Source organism: Scyliorhinus canicula, chromosome 15, assembly GCF_902713615.1.
Source record: "Scyliorhinus canicula chromosome 15, sScyCan1.1, whole genome shotgun sequence".
NCBI lineage: Eukaryota > Metazoa > Chordata > Chondrichthyes > Carcharhiniformes > Scyliorhinidae > Scyliorhinus > Scyliorhinus canicula.
In genome coordinates, this window is record NC_052160.1 from 142,606,529 (window position 1) to 142,631,334 (window position 24,806).

At 51.8% G+C, this 24,806-nt stretch overlaps 1 protein-coding gene across 1 annotated transcript in view; it reads left to right on the forward strand.

The window, feature by feature from the left end:
- LOC119978082 (decorin-like) overlaps window positions 1-24,806 on the forward strand; it is a 260,844-nt gene that overhangs the window by 190,429 nt on the left and 45,609 nt on the right. Inside the window, exon 2 of the mRNA XM_038819467.1 lies at window positions 11,022-11,237. Within this exon, the coding sequence (XP_038675395.1) occupies window positions 11,022-11,237 (216 nt within the window). The remainder of the gene's footprint in view (window positions 1-11,021; window positions 11,238-24,806) is intronic.

The window sequence follows — 24,806 nt, forward strand, 5'->3', positions numbered from 1 at the left end:
TGGCTGGGTCGGTGACACCGCCGGGAGTGGCGGCCTGGCTGGGTTGGTAACACCGCCGGGAGTGACGGCCTGGCTGGGTCGGTGACACCGCCGGGAGTGACGGCCTGGCTGGGTTGGTAACACCGCCGGGAGTGACGGCCTGGCTGGGTCGGTGACACCGCCGGGAGTGACGGCCTGGCTGGCTCAGTAACACCGCCGGGAGTGACGGCCTGGCTGGGTCGGTGACACCGCCGGGGATGGCGGCCTGGCTGGGTCGGTGACACCGCCGGGAGTGGCGGCCTGGCTGGGTTGGTAACACCGCCGGGAGTGACGGCCTGGCTGGGTCGGTGACACCGCCGGGAGTGACGGCCTGGCTGGGTCGGTGACACCGCCGGGAGTGACGGCCTGGCTGGCTCAGTAACACCGCCGGGAGTGACGGCCTGGCTGGCTCAGTGACACCGCCGGGAGTGACGGTCTGGCTGGGTCGGTGACACCGCCGGGAGTGACGGCCTGGCTGGGTCGGTGACACCGCCGGGAGTGACGGCCTGGCTGGCTCAGTAACACCGCCGGGAGTGACGGCCTGGCTGGCTCAGTAACACCGCCGGGAGTGGCGGCCTGGCTGGGTTGGGAGTGATGGCCTGACTGGGTCGGTGACACCGCCGGGAGTGACAGACTGGCTGGGTCGGTGACACCGCCGGGAGTGACGGCCTGGCTGGGTTGGTAACACCGCCGGGAGTGACGGCCTGGATGGGTCAGTAACACCGCCGGGAGTGACGGCCTGGCTGGGTGGGTAACACCGCCGGGAGTGACGGCCTGGCTGGGTCGGTAACACCGCCCAGGAGTGACGGCCTGGCTGGGTCGGGGGTGACGTGGTGGCTGGGTCGGAAGTATAAGGTTACTATGTTAAACGATTCTATCTCTAACTTACCGAACTTCTCAAGTACAGAACTGCTCTCTATGTCTGACATTCTTCTCACTCCTAATTCCCAGAATATCCCAAGTCACATGATATATATATGACTGTTCTGTGGTTCCCCCTAGTGGTAAGAAGCATTATCATTAACTTGTTAACTCTTTGCGTCCCAGTCAATATACACATCATTACAAATTGTCCAAACTGTGGGGGAGTTGAGAACATTATTGATTTGTGTTGTTATATTTTTGAATATGTTTGGAATAAAATACATTTAAAAAAATAAAGATCTTTTGGATTTAGTTTTCACAGGATTGAAGGTAGTAGAGTTTAGTAGAGAGGGAGGAAACAACTTTCTCAGCTCTGTTAAAAACAGAAGCTGGACGATGAAATTATTGGAAGAGCAAGTCGAAGGGCGCGATTTAATGGAAAGTTATGAAGTGTGGTAACGAGCGGGAAAAGCCACGAGCTTCTCGGCCCTTGGCCCAGCATGGCCGTCACTGCTGTAAAATGTTAACTATAACACAAAATAAGACTTTGTGCTGTGAATGATGGTCCCGCCAGCTGATTCACCGGGACTGCACCCATCAGATCCCCACCAACAAGGGGGAGCAAACCCCACACAGCCCACAGCCAGGCCACTGAGGGTGCCAGCCCCACGATTCGGGGATGCGGACCTGGCCGGATTGTTTGACGCGGGCAAGCGCCTGAGGGGCTCGGAGTGTCAGCCGCAAGTCAGCCAGTGTCGCCTGGGAGGGTCTGGCAGTGACCACCAGTTCAAGGAGCATCACCAGGACTACCTGCACCAAGTGGCATAAGATCAATGACCTCCACTGGTCCGCACAGGTGGGTGGGTTGGCACCAGCCCCTTGGCAGTGCTCCCACCCAGCACTATACCGTGCCCCGAACCACACATTACCAGGGAGAGCCGCTCATGCCAACCTCCACCAGCGCAGAGACACACACCTCGGTGGGCTTGTGTAGTGGTCAGGTCTCCTTGAGGCACATTCTGGAGAGCACCACACAGCTGCTGATGTACATCAGGTGGAGGCTGGAACGCCCAGGGGAGACAGCAGTTGGAGGGCTGCTGGATCCCAGTCAGATGCTGAGCCTCTGGACCAGGTTTACCCGGTGCTGATGCAGTGGATAGGTTGCGGCCGTGAGATTCTGAGGAGACGTTCGCGACACTCCAGCAGGTCTATAGATGATTGGAGGAGTCCCAGAGACAGCAGGCACAACGAGTGCCGACAATGAGTGGCACTGAGGCCAACACTGTTTGTGTGGCGATGGTAGAGAGCCTGGTGCACGACGTTGGCAGCATGAAGGTGTCCAAAGCATGGCGTAGTCAGTCACGGCCTCGGGCCTCGGGCCTCGGCAGTATGTCCGACATGCTGGGGTACGTCATGCTGGGGTACGTGTCCGACATGCTGGGGTACGTGTCCGACATGCTGGGGTACGTGTCCGACATGCTGGGGTATGTGTCCGACATGCTGGGGTACGTCATGCTGGGGTACGTGTCCAACATGCTGGGGTACGTCATGCTGGGGTACGTGTCCGACATGCTGGGGTACGTGTCCGACATGCTGGGGTACGTGTCCGACATGCTGGGGTACGTGTCCGACATGCTGGGGTATGTCATGCTGGGGTACGTGTCCGACATGCTTGGGTACGTGTCCGACATGCTGGGGTACGTGTCCGACATGCTGGGGTACGTGTCCGACATGCTGGGGTACGTGTCCGACATGCTGGGGTACGTGTCCGACATGCTGGGGTACGTGTCCGACATGCTGGGGTACGTGTCCGACATGCTGGGGTACGTGTCCGACATGCTGGGGTACGTGTCCGACATGCTGGGGTACGTGTCCGACATGCTGGGGTACGTGTCCGACATGCTGGGGTGCGTGTCCGACATGCTGGGGTATGTGTCCGACATGCTGGGGTACGTCATGCTGGGGTACGTGTCCAACATGCTGGGGTACGTCATGCTGGGGTACGTGTCCGACATGCTGGGGTACGTGTCCGACATGCTGGGGTACGTGTCCGACATGCTGGGGTACGTGTCCGACATGCTGGGGTATGTCATGCTGGGGTACGTGTCCGACATGCTGGGGTACGTGTCCGACATGCTGGGGTACGTGTCCGACATGCTGGGGTACGTGTCCGACATGCTGGGGTACGTGTCCGACATGCTGGGGTACGTGTCCGACATGCTGGGGTACGTGTCCGACATGCTGGGGTACGTGTCCGACATGCTGGGGTACGTGTCCGACATGCTGGGGTACGTGTCCGACATGCTGGGGTACGTGTCCGACATGCTGGGGTACGTGTCCGACATGCTGGGGTACGTGTCCGACATGCTGGGGTATGTGTCCGACATGCTGGGGTACGTGTCCGACATGCTGGGGTACGTGTCCGACATGCTGGGGTCCGACATGCTGGGGTACGTGTCCGACATGCTGGGGTACGTGTCCGACTTGCTGGGGTACGTGTCCGACATGCTGGGGTACGTGTTCCAGTCTCAGGTGGACGTTGGCGAGGCACTCCAAAGCATGTCGCAGGTGGGCATTGCCAGGATATCCTATGTGAAGCAGGTGAGGGTGAGGGTGAGGGTGAAGGTGAGGGTGAAGGTGAGGGTGATGGTGAGGGTGAGGGTGAAGGTGAGGGTGAGGGTGAGGGTGAAGGTGAGGGTGAAGGTGAGGGTGAAGGTGAGGGTGTGGTCTCCCCTGGCCTTCTGGGCTTGCCGAACCCTCGCCGCTACCACCTGTCCACCATCCCCTGGCTCATCCTGTAGGTCCTCCCGAGGCTCGTCCTCCAGCCCCTCCTGCATCGGCTCCTTACCGTCCTCCTCCTGGGAGATGGCCTCATGTTGCTCCCTCTCCAAGTCCAGCACATCGCTCTGCTGCTGCGCCAGGTTGTGGAGGGCACAGCTGACCACCACGAAGCGGGTGACCCTCTGGGGGGTGTATTGCACCACCGAGTGGTCGAGGCATCGGAACCGCATTTTAAGGAGTCCGATGAACCGCTCAATGACACCCAGGCGGCCACATGGGCCTTGTTGTATCGGGTCTCTGCATCGGTTATCAGCCCTCATGCTGGCATCAGTAGCCAGGTCCTCCCTTATCCCCAAGAGCTAACCGGCCATCCTGGGATGGTCCTCGAAGAGGCCGGGACTGTCCACAGGATGTAGCTATCGTGCACACTCCCTGGGAAGCGTGCACACACACGTGATCCTCACATGGTGGTCTCACATCAGCTGGAAGGTCAGGAAGTGGAACCCCTTCCTGTTGATGTAGAACATTCTCAGACTGCCCGGCGAGTGCAAGGCGACATGCGTGTCATTTATTACTCCCTGGACCTGCGGCATCTCAGCAATGGCAGAGAATCCTGCTGCCCGGTCACCTTGGTGGACCTGGTCCACATTAAAAGTTTATATAGTTAGCTGCCCGGGCAAACAGGACATCTGTGACCTCACGGATGCACTTGTGGGGTGTGGCTTGTGAGATGCCACACAAGTCTCCGCTCGGGCCCTGCAATGACCCTGAAGCGTAGATGTTCAGAGCTGCAGTGACTTTGATGGCCACCGGGTGCCCTCCAACTCCAAGTGGTGCCAAGTCCACGAGGACATGACACAGATGCCGCACTGTCTCCTTGTTGAGGCGGAGTTTCCTGCGGCACACTCTGGGCGGGATACTCTCATCCCGCGGCAGAGTGTTCAATCTGTCATAAACGCCATCACTCCCAGGGCTAATTCTGGCCCCTACAGGGGTCCAGCACAGCGCTGGAATGGTTCACACCGCTCCAGCTGCCGATCCCGGTACGAACTGGGTGCTGCGGGATCCGCCCATGCGCAGTGGCCTCCTTCAACGCAGGACTACAGGGCTGGCGCGTAGGGAATGATTCCCCGAGCCAGAGAGGCCGGCCCGCCGATCGGTGCCCCCCCCCCCCCCTCCTCCACAGGCCGCTAGCTGACCCTCACACGCTGAGTTCGCATCGTTCGGTTGTTGATAGAAACCGTGCCAGCTGAGTTTCAAGGGAACCCGTGATCACATATTTTAAACCAGGGGATGTTCACGTTCGGAGTTTCGGGGACGGCGCCCAGTGGGTCCTCAGGACTATAGTGGGGGCAGCGGGGCCAGGTTATTGCACAGTCAGGATGAGAGAGTGGACTGTGCAGAAGCATGTGGACCAGCTCAAGGGCAGGGGCCCCCTCCCCGGAGAATGGCACACGGGATGAATCTGTGCCTTGACCATCCTGTTTGCTGTCCCTTAGTCAGGAAACATTTCCCACTGGAGACCTATGTGTGGACCAACAGGCCATGGATGACTCAGCGTCGGATATGGACACAGAACCCGCAGTACTCTCGGAGAAGGTCACAATCAGCCGGACCCCCAATATTGCCCCGTTGTCTTTCTGCACAAGAAGGATGCTCTCTGACCTGATATTTGTCCCCCAGCCCTGCCTCACAGTTGGTGGAAGCACAGCCACAATGGCAAAGGGGACCCCCCCCCCCCAACAACCCACTGGAGGGAAATCATTGGACCTGGTGTGTGGGGGCGGATATAATAACCCTCACAGGATGCACAGGGACACATGGACTGATCTCCCCATGGGACACATAGAATACAAGCTCCCCCGCTATTGGGCAGAGATCCACACAGCTGGGGCTCGTAAATCTGTCCTTTAGAATGCCGACCCAGATGGGGATCGGCACTTCCGGTATTCCCGACTGGAACCTGTGAGCTGTAAGCCGCATTACGGCCTTTACTTTATCTTTATGAGTTGGACGTTGTTTAATTTACCTTCTGGGGTTTCCTGAGGTTTTATAGACACAAATGGGGATGATGTGAGCCAGCCGCCTGACGGGTCAGAGGTTGACGACAACTGGCACATGTGGGCACTACATTTATGCAGGAAGGGGTGGTGATGAGGAATGCTGGGGGCAGGTTTCAGGATGATGCTGGAAGTCAGGTGGCTGGGAACCTGAGGAGTGGTGACCTGTGGGATTGAGGTGACATTCCGGGATGTGGCAGAAGGGTTGCTGATAGAACATACAACATACAGTGCAGAAGGAGGCCATTCGCCCTATCGAGTCTGAACCGACCCACTTAAGCCCTCACCTCCACCCTATCGCCGCAACCCAACAACCCCTCCTAATCTTTTTTTGGACACTAAGGGCAATTTAGCATGGCCAATCCTGTGGGAGGAACCCGCAGACACGGGTAGAACGTGCAGACTCTGCGCGGACAAAGACCCAAGCCAGGAATCGAACCTGGGACTCTGGCGCTGTGAAGCAACGGAGCTAACCACTGTGCTACCATGCTGCCCAATAATAATAACCTTTTATTGTCACATGTATGAAGTTACTGTGAAAAGCCCCTAGTCGCCACATTCGGCGCCTGTTTGGGAGGCCGGTACGGGAATTCAACCCACGCTGCTGGCCTTGTTCTGCATTACAAACCAGCTGTCCAGCCCACTGAGCTAAACCTCGTTAGGTCATTGTAGGTCACTAATTTTTTTCTACATTAATTCCCATCCTCTTGGTCAGGCTGCTGGCACTGACCATTCCTGCCACCATTTTCAGGGCAGGATTGGTGACCTTACTGGAGGGTCTCCTGTCAACACATGGATAGACTGTGACCCGCCTCTCCTCCGCGACATCCAGCACTTGGGTGAGGGGCCCCTCTGAGAATCTGGGAGCCAGTCTTCTAGCCTCCAACCTCCCAGGTTGAATGAGATCAAGTGCTGTGAGCTGTTTAAATGCAGCTTGATTGACATGTTCAGATGACCCTCAGATGTTTTGTGCCTCAGGCTTGCGATCCGGATGAAAATACCCAGAATGTTTTGACAAAAGCAGCAGTTTTGAGCAGCTGGAAAATTACACTTGCAGGAGAATGCAAGTCAGTCAATTGATCCACCAGATAAATGCAGCATCAGTTGACAAGACAATTGAAGGACAATCTGGGCAAGATGGAGAAAGACAGAATTATTCGAAGAGTGCATCGTTTAGTGCATCTCAATCACGAGTGCCTTAGAGGATGGATCACTGAGAATATATCTCGATTCATGACTTTAAATGCAGCTTTGAAATGTTGTCCTTGCATCAGAAGTGTTAAATCCAAGATTAGCAGGTGCAAAATACTTTGCAAACTTGATGACAAGCATGGTTACCAGTCGGTACATCTCGCGGAGAGGTCCGAGGAGCTGACTACATTTTAGACCCATTTTGGGTGATACTGTTTTCAATTATTTCCTTTGGGTTATATATTCATAGAATTCATAGAATTTACAGTGCAGAAGGAGGCCATTCGGCCCATCGAGTCTGCACCGGCTCTTGGATAGAGCACCATACCCAAGGTCAACACCTCCACCCTATCCCCATAACCCAGTAACCCGACCCAACACTAAGGGCAATTTTGGACACTAAGGGCAATTTAGCATGGCCAATCCACCTAACCTGCACATCTTTTGAAATGTGGGAGGAAACCGGAGCACCCGGAGGAAACCCACGCACACACAGGGAGGATGTGTAGACTCCACACAGACAGTGACCCAAGCCGGAATCGAACCTGAGACCCTGGAGCTGTGAAGCAATTGTGCTAACCACAATGCTACCGTGCTGCCATCCTGTTATCCTGGATCTCGTTGAAGCTCATATGTTCTGCATTTTATGCGTTGTGCCAGAATGTATCTGTATTGCCAATGCTGTTGTTGGATGAACAGAGCATTAACATGACCTCACCTTCATTTATTGATGGAAGCAGCATGCAATGATGGATTGGTGTCCAACTGTCTGAAATGTGCCATTAACGTGTGGCAGATCAACTTTGTGGTGGAAACCGACCACAAGCCACTGGAGATGTTTTGCTGAAAACCATTGACCAATACACCGTCACGATTTCAACGTTCCTCGTTAAAGATTCAAGGCTATGGTTGTAAGGTTAGCTACAAGCCAGGTAACGTGATGGTCGCACCGGATACACTTAGCAGATTGCCTAACCCAGTGAAAACATGAGATGTATCCTTAGATACACAGATTTACTTCATTGACATCAAACTTGAAGATGTTCTCCAAATTGATCTGGTACATTTTGCGCCACGCAAACCCCAGAAACTGTGGAAAACCATCGCTGAAATGTGGCCTGATTCAATTCACGGACACGTGAGACCATTTTGGCCTAATCGGGATGGTTGGGCATCTCCCAGGGCATTTTTGGACCTGATATTCTTCAACAACTTCATCATTGACACGTGGACATAGATTGGAGGAGAAGACTCGCGGAGAGACAGGTTGGGATTCTCTGACAATACCAGCCCCGTTTTCTGGCGTGGTGCCCCCCCCCCGTTGGCAGCGGGATCCTCTGTTCCAGCAGCCGGCCAATGGGGTTTCCCATTGTGGCCAGCCCAAGCCGTCGGGAATACCGTGGGTGTGGGTGCGCTGCCGGCGAAGCAGAGGATCCCGCCGACAGAGAATCCCGCAAACAGCTGGGAATGAGCTAAGGCATTGAAGTCGTTGCCAAGAAGTGTGAGGCATGTGAAGAGCATAATGTGGTATTAAGTGGGTTTTCAAGTCCACACAATGAACACAAAGAAGAAATTTCTTGGTCCAAAAGCTCATCTGATCTCATTCATGTATATGGCACTGATCTTGTTGTCATCGTCGATTACTCTACCAATTACCCATTATTTGACAACACATTAGGCACAACTGCCATGCACACTCTAACTACTATTTTCAGTTTATTTGCTGTGCCTCGAGCAATCATTATGGGCAATGGTCTGTGATTTGTTGTTAAGCCATTTCAGGATTTATATGAGAAGTGGAATATCAATCACACTACATCTCGCCATCACCCTAGATCTAACAGCCAAGCTGAATGAATGATGCACACGGTAAAATTCCAAATTCTTAAATGTGACTGAATAAGCAAGGTCTGCACATTGCAATGTTACATCTGAGAGAAACACCTTCAAGTGCAACTCTTCCAAACCAACAGAGCTCATGTTTGGCAGAGCAGTGAATAGCAATTTACCTCCTCTTACCCATTTTACTCACTTAGAAAGTAAGGAGCTTCTCTTAAAGCTGCAAGAGGTGATGATCAACTTTCAGAGATAAAATGTGTGTGTGGAATTGCCAGGTTTATAGCTGGGACAACAAGTTCACAGCCTCACAACATTTAACAAGTGTTCAGATGAGCACTTGAAATGCCGCAGCATACAAGGTTAAAGGCCAGGTACTGGAAAATGGGGTTATAGTAGCTAGGTGCATGATGGGCAGTGCAGACACGATGGGCTGAGGGGCCACTTTCTGTGCTGTAAAAACGCTATGGCTCTATGACTTTAAAAGAGGGGGCGGAGAGAATCTTTAATATGCCTTGAAGGGATAGCAGCATGACATCAGTGGAAGGGAAGTGTGTCATATGATCCAGCCTCCGTTTCACTTTGAGCAGAACGCAGTGCACACAGCCCTGCTGCAGATGTCTTCAAGTTTTCTACCCATGTGGATATGTTCACAAGTGCCTCGTTTAAATCAATGAACCCACAAAATGTTTACCAATCATTCTTTGGTTTTTGTTAATAAATTCAGAGTATCCAATTATTTTTTTTTCCAATTAAGGGACAATTTAGCGTGGCCAGTCCACCTACTCTGCACATCTTTGGGTTGTGGGGGTGAAACCCACGCAGACACGGGGAGAATGTGCAAACTCCACCCGGACTGTGACCCGGGGTCGGGATCGAACCTGGGACCTCAGCGCCATGAGGCAGCAGTGCTAACCACCCTGCCACGTGCCACCCTTTATTTACCCAATCATTAGAAGAGCACAATCGTAATGTCTGCCTTGTCCTGAAGTGGAACCCAGAACCCTACAATTTAGAAGCGAATGTGCTACCAGTTGAGTTACTGCTGACGTATTACACCAGCCCATCTTAAAACATATATTTTGTTTTGTTGACTTCAGTTGGAGTTTATTGGTAAATAGCGTGGCCCTGGGTGGGTGGGAAGTGTGTCCACTGTGATGTACAGGGCAGCCAGTTTGTGAGGGACAGTCTGGCTGGGTTAGGAGCACCTTTCTTGTTCCCTCATTCCCATTTAATCTTGTATATATAATATTCCCGCTTTCTCACAGGAAGCAATTCTTGGAAAAGGATTGTAATTCTGTGTCTTTAAAAATTCTGATGTGGAGATGCCGGTGTTGGACTGTGGTGAGCACAGTAAGAAGTCTTACAACACCAGGTTAAAGTCCAACAGGTTTGTCTCAAACACGAGCTTTCGGAGCGCTGGTGATTCACCTGAGGAAGGAGCTGCGCTCCAAAAGCTAGTGATTTGAAACAAACCTGTTGGACTTTAACCTGGTGTTGTAAGACTTCTTACTTTAAAAAAATCTCTCAATTTGATGGCTATGAAAATACATTTTAAAAGATCAATGCTTTGCAATATTTGCTTTTTGACTATTTTCGTGAATTTACCCGATTAAAGTCCATTAGTGCTCAAATGTGCCTGTGCAGTGTGGGAAGAACTGATGGGGCAGTCTCAGCAACAATAATTACCTGCATTTATAGAACATCTTTAAGGTGGCGAAAAGGCCCAAGGTACTTTACAGAAGTGAGATCAAACAAAGGTTGACACGGAACCAGATGAAGAGATATTATGGCCTGTGATGAGGAGGTGTTCAGAGAGGTAGGATTTCAGCAGTGTTTTACAGGGGGGAGGGGGGGAGTGATTTAGAGAAGCAGAGAGGTTAGGTTTGGACCGAGTTAGGTGAAGACCAGAATTGGAGGGATGCCAAGATCCTGGAGACTAGCGAGCTGGTGAAGGTTACAAAGAGGTGGATTTCCCCAGGTGAGTGCTATGCAGCAGCATTGAGACGCACACTTCCATTGGCTGCCAACATGCTCTTTGAGGAGGAGTTTGTACGTGACAGAAGGGAAGACGACGAGCGAGCGTATAAAACTATATTGAGTAAATAAACTGCCTCAAAGTAAGGCCCTCCTTTGTCTGGGGAAATTGTGCAAATGGGGTATGTTAAGGACAGGGAGTGTTGTTGAAAGGGATGTAAGTTAGACCTTCGACCAGTGCAAGCAGCAACAACTTGCACAGATGCTGTAATCCTGCTGTTCTCTTCATTTCAGTCACCATGAGTGGAGCGGTTCAGGTCTTCATATCCTGCCTAGTGGCTTTCGTACTCTGCCAGGCGAAACCCTTCAAGCAATCTAGCTTCTTCGACTTTGTGGGAGAGGAATCAGGATCTGCAGCCGAACCAACTCCTGAGCTTCCTGTGGTCCGTCGATACAAATGTCCACCCAGGTGTCGCTGTCACATGAGTGTGGTGCAGTGTTCGAATTTAGGTAAGCAAAGCTCAAACCATTTATACTGCAAGAAAGCAGAATTGAAATTGCACATGTTTCTCATTCTGATTGGTCCCCTTCCAAAATTCATTCAGAAAATATCTCCTGCTTTAAGTACACAAGGGCATTTGGGGCAGAAACACTTTCTTTCGACATTGCAGTAACTGAAGGGCCCTTCAGCTCCATATAAATTCTGACTTTTTTTCATTTAATGTCCATGACTTTCTTTTCCTTTGCCGAATGCATTGTCTGATGTTGGATTACGATGTGTTTCATATCTGGGAATACATTCTTGCTGATTCAGTGTCACGTGATGTGTAGCGAGGTCAGCAGAGTGTGCGCGAGCTTTGATCAGATCACCATCTCAGTTGTTTGAGCAACACCCTAAGTATACCAGAGTGGGGGCACCTCCACACTCTTCCTCATTGTGGCAACAAAGAAACATAACACCATGTAATGTCCTTGCCCAAGCAACCCTTCTCTTTCTGAGTCTAGTCAATGAGCAACACTCAATGGCCATGACAGCTTAGTCCTCACCTAATGTTGACACACATGTTTGTTAACTGCAGGAGAGTGGTTGAACTGGCTCCCCTCTATTCAACTTCCTTGGCTGCTCACAACAAAGGTTTCAGTCTCTTTTTTTAATGGGGTTATGACTTTTACAAATCAGAATGTATTTAACCATTGAAGCAGTGAGTAATAAGGAGCCAATCCAACAAGGTTTTTGTTATAACCTGCTCAGATCCTATTGGTTGGAACAATTGGTTACCCCATGTTCCTTGGGGAATATGGGGCTGGATTCTCCGCATCCCAACGCCGAAATCGCGACCGGCGCCGGACCAGAGAATCTCTTTCCCTGCACGGAATTGGGACTGGCGCCGGTTTCCCGATCCCAGCGGGACCCCGAAAGGCGGCGTACACGGAGAGGTTCTGCGGGCCCCGAAAGGCGGCGTACACGGAGAGGTTCTGCGGGCCCCGAAAGGCGGCGTACACGGAGAGGTTCTGCGGGCCCCGAAAGGCGGCGTACACGGAGAGATTCTGCGGGCCCCGAAAGGCGGCGTACACGGAGAGGTTCTGCGGGCCCCGCAAAGCGGCGTACACGGAGAGATTCTGCGGGCCCCGCAAAGCGGCGTACACGGAGAGATTCTGCGGGCCCCGAAAGGCGGCGTACACGGAGAGGTTCTGCGGGCCCCGAAAGGCGGCGTACACGGAGAGATTCTGCGGGCCCCGAAGGGCGGCGTACACGGAGAGGTTCTGCGGGCCCCGAAAGGTGGCGTACACGGAGAGGTTCTGCGGGCCCCGAAGGGCGGCGTACACGGAGAGGTTCTGCGGGCCCCGCAAAGCGGCGTACACGGAGAGGTTCTGCGGGCCCCGAAAGGCGGCGTACACGGAGAGATTCTGCGGGCCCCGAAAGGCGGCGTACACGGAGAGATTCTGCGGGCCCCGAAAAGCGGCGTACACGGAGAGGTTCTGCGGGCCCCGAAAAGCGGCGTACACGGAGAGGTTCTGCGGGCCCCGAAAGGCGGCGTACACGGAGAGATTCTGCGGGCCCCGAAAGGCGGCGTACACGGAGAGATTCTGCGGGCCCCGAAAGGCGGCGTACACGGAGAGATTCTGCGGGCCCCGAAAGGTGGCGTACACGGAGAGATTCTGCGGGCCCCGAAAGGCGGCGTACACGGAGAGGTTCTGCGGGCCCCGCAAAGCGGCGTACACGGAGAGATTCTGCGGGCCCCGAAAGGCGGCGTACACGGAGAGGTTCTGCGGGCCCCGAAAGGCGGCGTACACGGAGAGATTCTGTGGGCCCCGAAAAGCGGCGTACACGGAGAGGTTCTGCGGGCCCCGCAAAGCGGCGTACACGGAGAGATTCTGCGGGCCCCGAAAGGCGGCGTACACGGAGAGATTCTGCGGGACCCCGAAAAGTGGCGTACACGGAGAGATTCTGCGGGCCCCGAAAGGTGGCGTACACGGAGAGATTCTGCGGGCCCCGAAAGGCGGCGTACACGGAGAGATTCTGCGGGCCCCGAAAAGCGGCGTACACGGAGAGGTTCTGCGGGCCCCGAAAGGCGGCGTACACGGAGAGATTCTGTGGGCCCCGAAAAGCGGCGTACACGGAGAGGTTCTGCGGGCCCCGCAAAGCGGCGTACACGGAGAGATTCTGCTGGCCCCGCAAAGCGGCGTACACGGAGAGATTCTGCGGGCCCCGAAAGGCGGCGTACACGGAGAGATTCTGCGGGCCCCGCAAAGCGGCGTACACGGAGAGATTCTGCGGGCCCCGAAAGGTGGCGTACACGGAGAGGTTCTGCGGGCCCCGCAAAGCGGCGTACACGGAGAGATTCTGCGGGCCCCGAAAAGCGGCGTACACGGAGAGATTCTGCGGGCCCCGAAAGGCGGCGTACACGGAGAGATTCTGCGGGCCCCGAAAGGCGGCGTACACGGAGAGATTCTGCGGGCCCCGCAAAGCGGCGTACACGGAGAGATTCTGCGGGCCCCGAAAGGCGGCGTACACGGAGAGATTCTGCGGGCCCCGAAAGGCGGCGTACACGGAGAGATTCTGCGGGCCCCGAAAGGCGGCGTACACGGAGAGATTCTGCGGGCCCCGAAAGGCGGCGTACACGGAGAGATTCTGTGGGCCCCGAAAGGTGGCGTACACGGAGAGATTCTGCGGGCCCCGAAAGGTGGCGTACACGGAGAGATTCTGCGGGCCCCGAAAGGTGGCATGCTCGGAGAGGTTCTGCGGCCGTTGTTGGAAGCCCACCCCCATCCGGCCAAAGTCCCGACGGCGTGGACCACTCATGGTCCTGCCGGTCAGGAAACTATAGTGGTGGCTACGGACTCAGTCAGCGACCGCTCTGGTTGGGGGCGGGCCGATCGGAGGGCAGGGCGGGCCTTAAATGTGACCGGCCAATGTTTGGGTGGGCAGTCAAGGTTGGGCGGGCGGCCGATCGGGGGGGTCCATTTTTAATGTCCAGCTCCATGGTCTGAGTCCGCCATGGAGCATGGAGCACGGTGTGGCCGCTGGAGGACGCCGCCGTGCGCATGCGCGACCTCCAACCCAGAAGAGTGGGGGCCCGTATCTGCAGCAAAAGCTGCTAGTTTTACGCCGGGTCCCTGCTCGCCCCCTGCTGGTCTGGGAATATGTGGCCCTTTCATGCCAGTTTTTCTGGCGTGAAAATCCACAGTTTTTACGACGGCGTGGAGACGTAGTCCCAAAAACAGAAAATCCAACCCATGAGCTCCCCCAATTGGGGGTGCCGGGGGGGGGGGAATCATTAGCAGTGAAGCTGTATAAATGGAGCTGGCCAATGTGGTACCGACTGGAGAAAGAATCAATAGTGAGCATTGTACATATTGTGATAAATAAAGCTCCTGGTGGATTCTTCGTGACCCTCACAAACGTCTTCTTGAGTTAAAGAAACAGCAAATTTATTGTCCACTAAACCCGATATAAAGAAGAAAAAACACCATTTCACACACATCAGAAATAAGAGAAGTTAGATTTCAATAAAAATAAGTTAAATGTACATTCAAGTGTCCTCAGCTTCTCTTCGAGAGGTAGATTGTTCAACATTGTGGCCGATTTGGTGTTGATGTGCGGATGTGGTCAGATATAAAACTTCTTCACCCAAGGGTTGTGAATCTATGGAATTCCTTGCCCAGTGAAGCAGTTGAGGCTCCTTCATTAAATGTTTTTAAGGTAAAGATAGATAGTTTTTTGAAGAATAAAGGGATTAAGGGTTATGGTGTTCGGGCCGGAAAGTGGAGCTGAGTCCACAAAAGATCAGCCATGATCTAATTGAATGGCGGAGTAGGCTCGAGGGGCCAGATGGCCTACTCCTGCTCCTAGTTCTTATATTGCAATTGTTACACGATCTCGGTTCGTTTGGAGGCTCACAGAAGTTCACGTCAAGACTAGTTAATACACTTGTTTCAAAAGACAGAAGGGGAGAGAGTGCAGATTTTCATAGAGAGATAGATATAGATAGATAGATAGCTTGGGCTGTTTACATTGTTGAAAACTTCCTTCACATTCCCTGCACCACTTGTTTCAATAAGCGGCACATTGCATTTTAATTTATCTTCTTGAGATAGTGACGCGCTTGGTGTGTCTCTGTGTTTGTGTTTCACCGATACCTTGTAACGTGGCCATACATTTTAAAGTAGTTTTTTTCTGTTTAATATCAAATTGCAAAAACCCCAGTCAGATGAAAGTTGAAAATCATGGACACGATTTAACGGAAACATTTCAAAGTATCATTTGGGCATGTTTGACGGGGAGTTTCTCGACAGCCGCGTAGGCGAGATTGCGGCCCGTACTCAATGGCACATAATCCAAAAATAATTCCCCATGAGATTCTCGCCGTGATTGGCTGTCGCGCCGTCTGATTCGCCAGACTCGCACCTCAGTGCCACGCCACTAACAAGGGGGAGCTGCTTTTAAACCCTCCCTCACCACTCACTCCCAGTCAACACACAAGGACGGCAGTGAGCAGACCTGCTCCTCGCTTTGGCTTCTCGCCGCTGTGGATGAGAGGTGGGAAATAGGTTCTCCTGAGGGAGGACAGGGGACCACCGGGCAGGCAGTGGCAGCAGCTGCCACTTCAGGCAGCTTTGTGAGGAGGATCGCCGACCAATGTTGGAATAAGACCAACGCCCTCCACCAAGATGCAAGGGCAGGTTACCATCTCGTGGGCAGTGGACAGAATAGGGTGGCACGGTGACATCTGTGATGTCGGTAAGACGGCCGAGGCCCTCTGGATCCAGGCCCTCCAGAGACCACAGGGCACAGAAGGCAGCAGGTTTCCTCCACCTCTGATGTGGATCTTGGGACACACCGAGACGTAGCAGCAAACCGCAAAAGATCACAAAGATATTTAAAGATGGCCTGAAGGTCCCACAGACCCAGCCTTGTCCTATGAGACTCTGGAGATGATTAGGGCCTCCCTGCTCGACCTGGCAGGATGACCCTTGCCACTGCCTGTCCTCCATCCTCTGGCTTCTCCACAGATTCATCTGCCAGCCCTTCCTGATCGGCCTCCCCCTCAGATGAGGTTGTATGTCCCTCCTCCTCCTCCAGCATGACACCCCACTTCTGTGCCAGGTTGTGGAGGGCAGAGCAGACCACCACAAAGCGGGAGACCCTCTGGGTCGTGTACTGCAGGGCACCACCAGAGCGGTACAGACATCGGAAGTGCATTTTCAGCAATCCGATCACCGTTCAATGACACCATCGGTGGCAACATGGGCCTCATTATAGCGGGTCTCCACCTCAGTCACTGCACCAGCATCATTGGCCATGACCACAGCGGGTATCCCTTGTCCCCCCCATGAGCCAGACCATCATCCTGGGGTGGTCACTGATCTCCGAGTGCCCCAGGATGTTGCTGACATGCACACTCCCTCGGAAGCATGCGCTCACGTGCCTGATACAGAGGTGGTGGTCGCACATGAACTGAACATTCAGGGAGTGGAACCCTTTACTGTTAATATAAGGCACTCCCTAATGCCCCGGTGCGCCCAGGGGAACATACATGCCATCAATCGTACCCTGGACCTGGGGCATCCGGGTGATGGTGGAGAATCCTGCAACTCGGGCATCTTGGTGGGCCTGGTCCAGGTTGAAGGTGACAGTTAGATGCCTGGGCATTCAGAGCATCCATCACCTCCCGGGCATACAGAGCATCCATCACCTCCCGGGCATACAGAGAATCCATCACCTCCTGTGTGCAGCTATGGGCTGTAAATTGTGAAATGACACTCAGCTCCCCGCTCGAGCCCTGGAATGACCAGGAGGCATAAAGGTTGAGGGCTGAGGTGACTTCAGGGCCACCGGGAGCGGGTGTCCTCCTCCTTCACTGGGGGCCATGTCCACAAGGAGGGGGTACAGGTGCTGCACTGTCTCTCTTTGCTGACACTTAGACTTCTGCAGCACATGGTGTCTGTCAGCTCATTGAGTGGCCAACGATGCCTGTACGCCTTGGGACGTCGTCGCTGGCCTCCCCTTCTGGGTCCCTCCTGATGGGTGGCCGGGTTTTCAGGGTGTGTGGCAGACTCCAGCACATAGGGTGCCATCTCCATCCTGCACCTGTGTCGTTGTTACTGCCTTCTCGGCGACTGCCTCCTTGGCTGCCACTAGCAACAAGAGGGCAGTCTCTGCGGGATCGACACCAACAAGCATTTTTTGATCTGGAAGAAAATGGAGAAGAAAAGAGACCGACAATCACGTAGGGCTTCTATCCTGGAATCTACAATTCCCCCAAGCCTCCCCCAACCTTACGTGTTCACCTTCTCCCAAGAGTGTCATCCAGCGAGGAGGTGTGCTGACAAACCTTTCTCTGAACACTCGTCCCCGGCCACACCAGGAGCCCATAGACCTCAGACTTTAGCCCTCTGCCGGGGACAATGGGGAGGCCATGCTCAGGTGACCTCCCCTGAATCACATACTTAACCTTTGGTCGCAAGATGACCCCCAGTGCTGAGGCCCAGCTCTTCAGTGTTTGATTGTTGGCAGCTGACTCCTAGAATTCAGGCACACTGTTTAGGCATCAAAGTTTGTCCCACGTGTGTCCTTGAGGAGGCGCTTGAGAGTTGAAGAGTGTGAAGTGCTACCACGACTAACAAGGCTAAACCGCCATTTATAATAACCTCCAGCTGTGAAGCTAGAGGCTGCTCACTGTCAAAGGGAGTGAAATTGACTTTCAGGATAGAAGCCACAAGAGGGCTCAGACCTGGAAGTGTTTGGTAAAACAGAGAGGCAGCAGCTGTGGTTGCCCCTGTTACGGGTCTCCACAGATGCAAAGTCCCTCACCCCCCCACACCTCAGGCCCAGGGTCAGCCCCCTGACCAGGCCCAAGGCCCCCTGAAGGCTACCACTATTTCCACTGTCCGCCACAAACATTCAGTACCCAGAATGTTGTGAATTTCACCTTTATCCACAGTCACCACAAATGTAAGGTTCTTTGTAGGAGCTGACAGGGAGCAGGACAGGAATTAATGGGTTATTTTTGCATCAGCCAACTGGTTCTAGTGGAGTGTCACAGGGATCATAAACGAAGCCTCAATTATTTGCCGTCTTTGTCAGGAGCTTGGATAAAGGGACCAAATTTATGGTTGCTAAATTTGCTGATGGCACAAGACAGGTCAGGAAGTAAGTTCTGAAAGGGGCAGAAAGAGTCTACAGAGTGATTTAGGTTAAGTGTGTGGACAAAGGTTTGGTGCATAGTGTGTAATGTGGGGAAAATGTAAACTTGCCCACTTTGGTTGGACAAATAGAAAAGTATCTGTCATTTAAATGAAGAGGGGCTCTACCGTATTGAAGGATATGCATGTCCTGGTCCATGAATGACAAAAAGCCGATGTTCAGCTGGGCAAGAGATTAGGAAGGCAATGTTGTTGCTGATTGCAAGCAGAATCGAGTATAACAGTAAGGAGGTTTTGCTGCAGTTGTACAGGGCTGGTTTAGCTCACTCAGCTAAATCGCTGGATTTTAAAGCAGACCAAGCAGGCCAGCAGCACGTTTCGATCCCCGTACCAGCCTCCCTGGACAGGCGCCGGAATGTGGAGACTAGGGGCTTTTCACAGTAACTTCATTGAAGCCTACTCGTGACAATAAGCGATTTTCATTTCATTTCATTTCACAGCCAGAATTCTCAGGTTGTCGGGATTCACTTTTTCCTCTGGCAGCGCACCCCCGTCGGTGGTTTTCCCAGTGACGTGGGGTGGTTTCAATCCCGTTGACAAGCGGTGGAAACAGAGAATCCCCCTGATGATGCGCGGTGCGCGGCCGAGAACATCATGTAGGGGACCGGAGAACTTGGCCCCACATCTGGAGCACTGTGTACAGTCGTGGTCTCCTTACTTAGAAGCAGTTCAGAGAAGCTTCAATTGTGGGGGGGAAGAAGTTATCTTATAAGGAAAGTTTGAGCAGGTTGGGCCGAAACTCATTGGAGTTAAGAAGAATCACGGAATTGTTCCGGTGCAGAAGGAAGTCGGCTGGCCCATCATGTCTGCACCAGCTCTCTGAGCAAGCATTGGCCGGACCGTGGCACAGTGGTTAGCACTGCTGCCTCACAGCGCCAGGGACCCAGGTTCAATTCCGGCCACAGGTAACTGTGCGGAGTCTGCACGTTCTCCCCGTGTCTGTGTGCGTTACCTCTGAGTGCTCCGGTTTCCTCCCACAGTCCAAAGATGTGCAGGTTAGATGGATTGGCCATGATAAATTTCCCCTTTGTGTCCATAGGCTAGATGGGGTTATGGGACTAGGATGGCGGATAGGTAGGGTACTCTTTCGGAAGGTGGGTGCAGACTCGATGGGCTGAATGGCCTCCTTCTGTACTACAGGGATTCTGTGATGAAGCCATTCCCTGTCTGTTCCCAATACTCCTGCCCAATGTTTCTATTCAAGTAATCAGCTAATATCCTTGGAAAGCCTCCACTGAACCTGCCTCCACCACACTTCCAGGCAGCACATTCCACAACATTCAACAATTTATATTCATATAGCACCTTTAACATAATAAAACATCCCAAGCAATTTCACAAGAGAAGTACAAAGCGACATGGGCACTGAGTCACATGTGAGATATTAGGTCTGATGACCAAGAGCTTGATCAAAGAGGTAGGTTTTAAGGAATGTCTGAGGGGGAAAGTGAGTTGGTGAAGTTAACGGAGGGTATTTCTAAGCTTAGGCATCAGGCAGTTGAAGGAACAGCCACCAAATGTTGATCGATTAAGAATGGAGCAGTTAGAATCCAGCAAAGCCTCTGTGTCTGACTACATTAGTTAGCTGATTGTTTTTCACTGGCACAGATGCGAGGGCCGTACTCCCTGACTCTCCGGCTAAATATGGCATTGAGGGGCTGATTGCGACCTATGATGTTTTGAAAGATTGGCGTGTGGAATTTGTACAATCGAGTCAGTAAATGTTATCGCACTTTCACATGGTCCTTCCTTCAGTTAATCAAGAACAGATTTTTAGAAATGGTAAACCCTGAGGACAGCATTTAGTCGGAAAATATGAACAAAATGAGCAAGATCAGAACAGTAGTCATTGCAACATCTGATTTGGAAGGAAGCTAAGAGTAGCTGAACCGGCAATTTCCTTTACCAAGCAGAGAGGAGTCATGTTGCAGAGTGAATATAACTACCATTCTGGCTATTGCCGCATTCAAACAGTGTCAGCTTCATTCTGTTTCGAAGGAAATTAAAAAAGGGACTAACTGTGGGAGAATGCGTGGCTTCAAAAGTATGCATGACCACCAGCTTAACGATGTTTGAAATGGGTTTATGCAAACATCCAAATTAGTTGAAAATGGATGTGATTCAAATTAGACTGCATTGCTTGACCCTGCCTTGTCCTGTACAATGGCCTTGCATGACCCTGGTGAATATTTGTGGAGCCGTTTTGTATGTAACTGGGCAAAGAAGCAGATAAGGCTGTAAACGGATTACTGTCCTGTCTATTTGATAAAACGTTGCGGCTTGCAGCTATTCAGCTGAGGCAGTGATCTTTGTGGGCCTGAAGATTAAAATTTCAAACCTCAGTTGAAATTCGATACTAAGTTCATGTTCATCTCCATCTTCGTGGAGAAAAAGTGGTCGAGTTAAACTCTCATCAGCAATTTCCCCCATGTTTCTGTCCTCCGCATATAATTCCGTCCTCAGCCAGGAGGGTGGGGCTGTCTAGACTGTAAACCTTGGTGCGAGTATGGTCAACTCCAATTGACAGATATTGCTGCTTGTGGAGTGGGCCAACTTGTTTTTCCCACAGATTTTAATAAAAACAAAGTTTAACTGCTTTCTCTCCTCGCTTCTGAGTCAACAGAAAATTACACTTGCAAAAGGGAAGCAGATTGTTACAAGAGGCAGGTTTACCTGGTCGGTGAGTGTGGGCCAGGATCTCCAATTCCTGACAGGTCTTGGGGGTGTTGTATTATCATAACTGTCAGCACTGCAAGGGTAACTGAAAGGTTGAGAGTAACCACTAGGGGGAGCTACAGTTACAAATATATAAGGCAGTGATGCTAAGCCTTGTGGGAGAGTGTGTGCAGGAGTTAGCTAGTGAGAGTCAGAAGTACAGATAGTGTAAGTGAGAGCAGATCATAGTTTAAACCAGTCGTGAGATTAGCTGTAGATGACTGTAGTTTAGATGATACTAATCAACTGTGTGTTCTTGAGGAGTACGTGCCGAATTGAAGTTAGTAGTGTTGATAAATTTATAGCTTTGTTTAAGTTGAAGCTATTTTATGGTCTTTGTGAACACTACACCAACCGTCTTGGTAGTGTAGATGAACAGAGAGATCTCGGCATCCAGGTACATAAATCCCTGAAAGTTGCCACCCAGGTTAATAGGGCTGTTAAGAAGGCATATGGTGTGCTAGCCTTTATAAGCAGGGGGATTGAGTTTCGGGAACCACAAGGTCATGCTGCAGCTGTACATAACTCTGGTGCGGCCACACCTGGAGTACTGCATGCAGTTCTGGTTACCACATTATAGGAAGGATGTGGAAGCTTTGGAAAGGGTTCAGAGGAGATTTACTAGGATGTTGCCTGGTATGGAGGGACGGTCTTACGAGGAAAGACTCAGGGACTTGAGGTTGTTTTCGTTAGAGAGGAGAAGGCTGAGAGGTGACTTAATAGAGACATATAAGATAGTCAGAGGGTTAGATAGTGTGGACAGTGAGAGTCTCTTTCCTCGGATGGTGATGACCAACACGAGAGGACATAGCTTTAAATTGAGGGGTGGTAGATATAGGACAGATATCAGAGGCAGTTTCTTTACTCAGAGAGTAGTAGGGGTGTGGAACGCCCTGCCTGCAACAGTAGTAGACTCGCCAAATTTAGGGCATTTAAGTGGTCACTGGATAGACATATGGATGAAAATGGAATAGTGTAGGTCAGATAGGCTTCAGATGGTTTCACAGGTCGGCGCAACATCGAGGGCCGAAGGGCCCATACTGCGCTGTAGTGTTCTATGTTCTATGTTCTATGAAATAAGCAACACAAAGAATACCACAGGGAGTTGCCGTGTGTGTGCAGACAGGGAATGGGCTGCGCCTGCGTGGTACAGCATTGGAAGTTCTTTGTGCCAAGGATTTGGGGCCTGGTGTGCCGACATAAAAAGAAAATACCGCAAAACTGACAATCCGGTGACCCAGAGGCTGGGTATCATTTCAGAGAGGAGTCCCAGGCTGAGGAAAGGGAGAGGAAATGGGGGTCAAAAGGCAGGCGTTGCGTGTCGTGGGGCCAAGGGAGGTCCTATTTAAGCAGAAACAGAAAAGGAGGTCCTGAGCAGAAAAAGGACTGCAGTTGGCAGACCGTGGGTGGTTGAGGCTACAGATTTGCTTGCTGCCCAAAGATATTAATCGAGCAACTAGAAAGAATCACTGCCCCACGCCAGCTCTGGGAGAGGTAACACCAGCACTGGCAGAGGCAAAGGTTTTCAGATAGCTCGGCGCTATAAATGCATGAAGCCTGACGAGGAACTTTCAATGAATCTTCATCAGGACAACATTCAAAACCTCTTTTCAACAGAATCTCTGTGTTAACGTTTTGGCCTTAAAATGAGCAGGATGTGTTCCAGCAGGAAGTAGACAAGACTTACAAACCAGTAAAGTTGCAGTCAGCACAGTTGATGATAGCTACAGCTATGGTGTAGGTGGAAAAGACCATCACCAGCACCCTGAAACCAGGAAAGAACCAGGAAAGCTGGAATCGAGCTAATTGCAGACATCGTTAAGATGATAGAATGCCAGTTCTGCATGTGATGAATGGAGGAGTTTCAGATACAGTGTAATATATGTATTTGGTGCAGTAAGGGTTAAATGCCTGGGATAGTATGTGTGAGACTGCTGCAGTCACGTTTTAAAAATCCTACTTTTCAAAGCAGCCAGGCTTTGTGGTTAGAAGACGTGCGATTAAAGTACCTTAAAAGTTTGGGCAATGGACTTTTGTTTATATATATATATAGAGAGAGAAATACAGTACAGAACAGGCCCTTCGGCCCACGATGTTGTGCCGAACTTTTGTCCTAGGCTAATCATAGAATTTTGGACACTAAGGGCAATTTATCATGGCCAATCCACCCAACCTGCACATCTTTGGACTGTGGGAGGAAACCGGAGTACCCAGAGGAAACACACGCACACACGAGGAGGATGTGCAGACTCCGCACAAACAGTGACCCAAGCCAGAATCGAACCTGGGACCCTGGAGCTGTGAAGCCATTGTGCTATCCACAATGCTACCGTGCTGCCCTTAGAAGAAATTAATCTACATGTGAAGAGGTTTTCTGGGGATCACATAATTAGATACATTGGGCGATAGTCTCCCTTGGTGGGACCTCTGCTTTGACAGCAGCGCACTCATGCCCGCGGATTTTCTGACGACATGGGGGTGGCCACAATGGGAGGCCCCATTGGCCGGCTGCCTGGATGGAGGATCCCGCTGCCAGCGGGAGCACGTTGCACCAGAAAACAGATCTGGCAGGGAGGAGATCCCGCCCATTGTGTTCAGCTTAGTAAGATGATGTTGTTAATTGGAGGGGCTGAAGCAGTTTCTGGGGTTTGAGTTTAGTTTTGGATTGGAATGGGAACTAAACACAAGCAGTTGCTCTCAGTGCAGTTCAGTTAATTATCTGTCTGTGGACGGACTAGCAGTTCCTTTCCAAACAGTTCAGTTAAAGTTTTGATTGGGGACAGACCAAAAGAGCTCCCTACCAAGGCCCACTCCCCAGCCCTATCACCATAACCTCACCCAATCTGAAAATCTTTGAACACTGAGGGGCAATGTTTAGCATTGCCAATCCACCTAACCTGCACATCTGTATGGGATTCCTCAAGGAGGAAGCCGGAGCACCCGGAGGAATCCCACACAAATATGGGGAGAAAGTGCAAACTCCACACAGACTGTCATCTGAGGCTGGAATTGAACCCTGGGTCCGTGATGCTGTGAGGCAGCAGTGCTAACCACTGTGCCACTGTGCCAACCTATGTTATAAGGTTAAAGTTAGTAATACTGTGTTAGTACTAATGTTTGTTTTAATATGCCATATCCCTATTTGTGCGTGGAATCACTCCAGGAGCAAGGTATACTTTCTTCACAGTCTTACAAATTAAATAATATATTGAGGTTTCTGTCCAGTATCCGATCCATTGTTGGGTTCTGGTCTGGGATCATACTCATCGGAATGGTGTACACGCTGGACAGAGTCAAGCTGTGCCATGAACAAGTCACAGCCGTCTCAGAGATGGAAGTTCCAAAAGAGTTGAAAGAACTGAAAGGTTACCTTGGCGTGATCCAGTACATGATGTATTTTAAATCTCACATGTCGGAACATGACAAACCTACCAGAGCTGATGAGAGTAGATTTTGAGTGTTGAGAGTGGCATGAGGGGAGTTTCAACAAACTCAGAGTAACAATGTGTAAAAATCATTCCTGTCCAGCCATGAGGAGCAAGTGTACACCGACCAACCCTTCCCCCAGCGCTGAAGGTTTTTTGATTGATTTCCCGCCATCCGTGCCCCACCCTTTGCTCCTTCACTTCCTCATGTTGCTGCCAATGTAAAGGCCTG